This window comes from Gopherus flavomarginatus, chromosome 2, assembly GCF_025201925.1.
Source record: "Gopherus flavomarginatus isolate rGopFla2 chromosome 2, rGopFla2.mat.asm, whole genome shotgun sequence".
NCBI lineage: Eukaryota > Metazoa > Chordata > Testudines > Testudinidae > Gopherus > Gopherus flavomarginatus.
In genome coordinates, this window is record NC_066618.1 from 48191888 (window position 1) to 48193225 (window position 1338).

The 1338-nt window shown below is 40.8% G+C and overlaps 1 protein-coding gene across 1 annotated transcript; it reads right to left on the minus strand.

The window, feature by feature from the left end:
* Positions 1 to 367: 367 nt before the first annotated feature.
* Positions 368 to 1036, minus strand: LOC127044600 (NADH dehydrogenase [ubiquinone] 1 alpha subcomplex assembly factor 4-like). Its single transcript, XM_050939687.1, is given in 2 exon segments — positions 368 to 910; positions 912 to 1036. Coding segments are annotated over 2 exon segments (501 nt in total). The 5' UTR covers positions 1016 to 1036; the 3' UTR covers positions 368 to 513.
* Positions 1037 to 1338: the final 302 nt, after the last annotated feature.

Below are 1338 nucleotides of genomic sequence, written 5' to 3' on the forward strand. Positions count from 1 at the left end.
TCAGCTGGAGTCCGTGGTGGTTCAACCTCTCTATCTGATCTTGAAGACACAATTATTTATTTCCCCACAGGAAATGGAATTGTTCACAGTTGACGGGAACATTTAAATGGCAAAGCTTAGATCTCTATATCTTTCTCTTTATGAGAGAGAAAGAAACACTCTTTCTAATTTGGTTGTCTTTGCATATTAAAGGTTTGGATCAGGTATTATCTTCTCAGTAGCCTCCTCCTCTCCTCACATCCTAAGAGCCTGGTCCAAAGCCCATTGAAGTCAGTAGAGTGACTGACTCTACTAGGCCCTAAGAGCAACTAACACATGTACATTCAGGAGCACCTGGTTTTTTTTTGTTTTGTTTTTTTTGTTTTTTTTTGTCATTTAAATAAAGCATTTTATTGCTACAAGAGGGCAACCTTTAAGAGCATGAGACCAAATTCCCACACGAACAGTGTATGAGAAGTGTCAAATGAAGACACCAGTAGATCAACCAAGATTTCAGCAATCACTTTAGGAAGGTTATAAAACTTTTCTGTCTTTGGGAGGAAAGATCTCCACAGCAAAAGGTATGAAGAATTCTAAGAGAGAGGTGACCTCCTTCAAGTCTATACTGTACTCCTTTGCTATTTTCTCTGCAGTCCATGTTTGTGGAGAAAGTTTATGATTATTGAGAAGAGTCAGAACCTCCACTACAGAAATTTTGCCTCTAGGAATGCTTGGAATATCTTGATCTCTTAAATGACCAAGTTTTGTAAGTCTGTATTCCTGCTGTTTACTTGGGATAATTCCACCTTCATCTTTTACTTGCACAGGTGGATCTCTGGAATCAACATAAACCTCTTTTAATAAGGCGAGAAGTTTGTCATCTTTTCTGCGAATTTCCTCTTGGATTTCTGGATCATCAGGCAGCGGGCCCGGCCTGGTGCCGGGGGGCGGACGTGGGCTTGTTCTTGCTGATCTCGCGGCTGGCCCGGCTCTCCAGGTTGAAGTTGCGGAACGCGCAAGTCACCTTGGCACCCATCACCTCTGCACGGCACCGGCCCGCGCCCGATAACACCTGCTGCAGAAAGGTTCAGCGCTTCCTTTATATGAAAAGAGCATTTTCTTCTCATCCATTAACAAGTCTTCATATTACTACAATGTGTCAGAGCTTGTTTCACAAGTATAGCTGATTTTTGCAGCAAAAGTAACTAAATCATTGTTTAAATTATCACAAGAGGGCAAAGAATAAACGGAGTTTGAATGGGATTTTAGATCATTGTTGTGTGTTTTTTGTTTAATAGCCAGCAATAAACTGATACAGCAAAAGACAAATGAACAGAACAATATAATATAAGCAGAAGG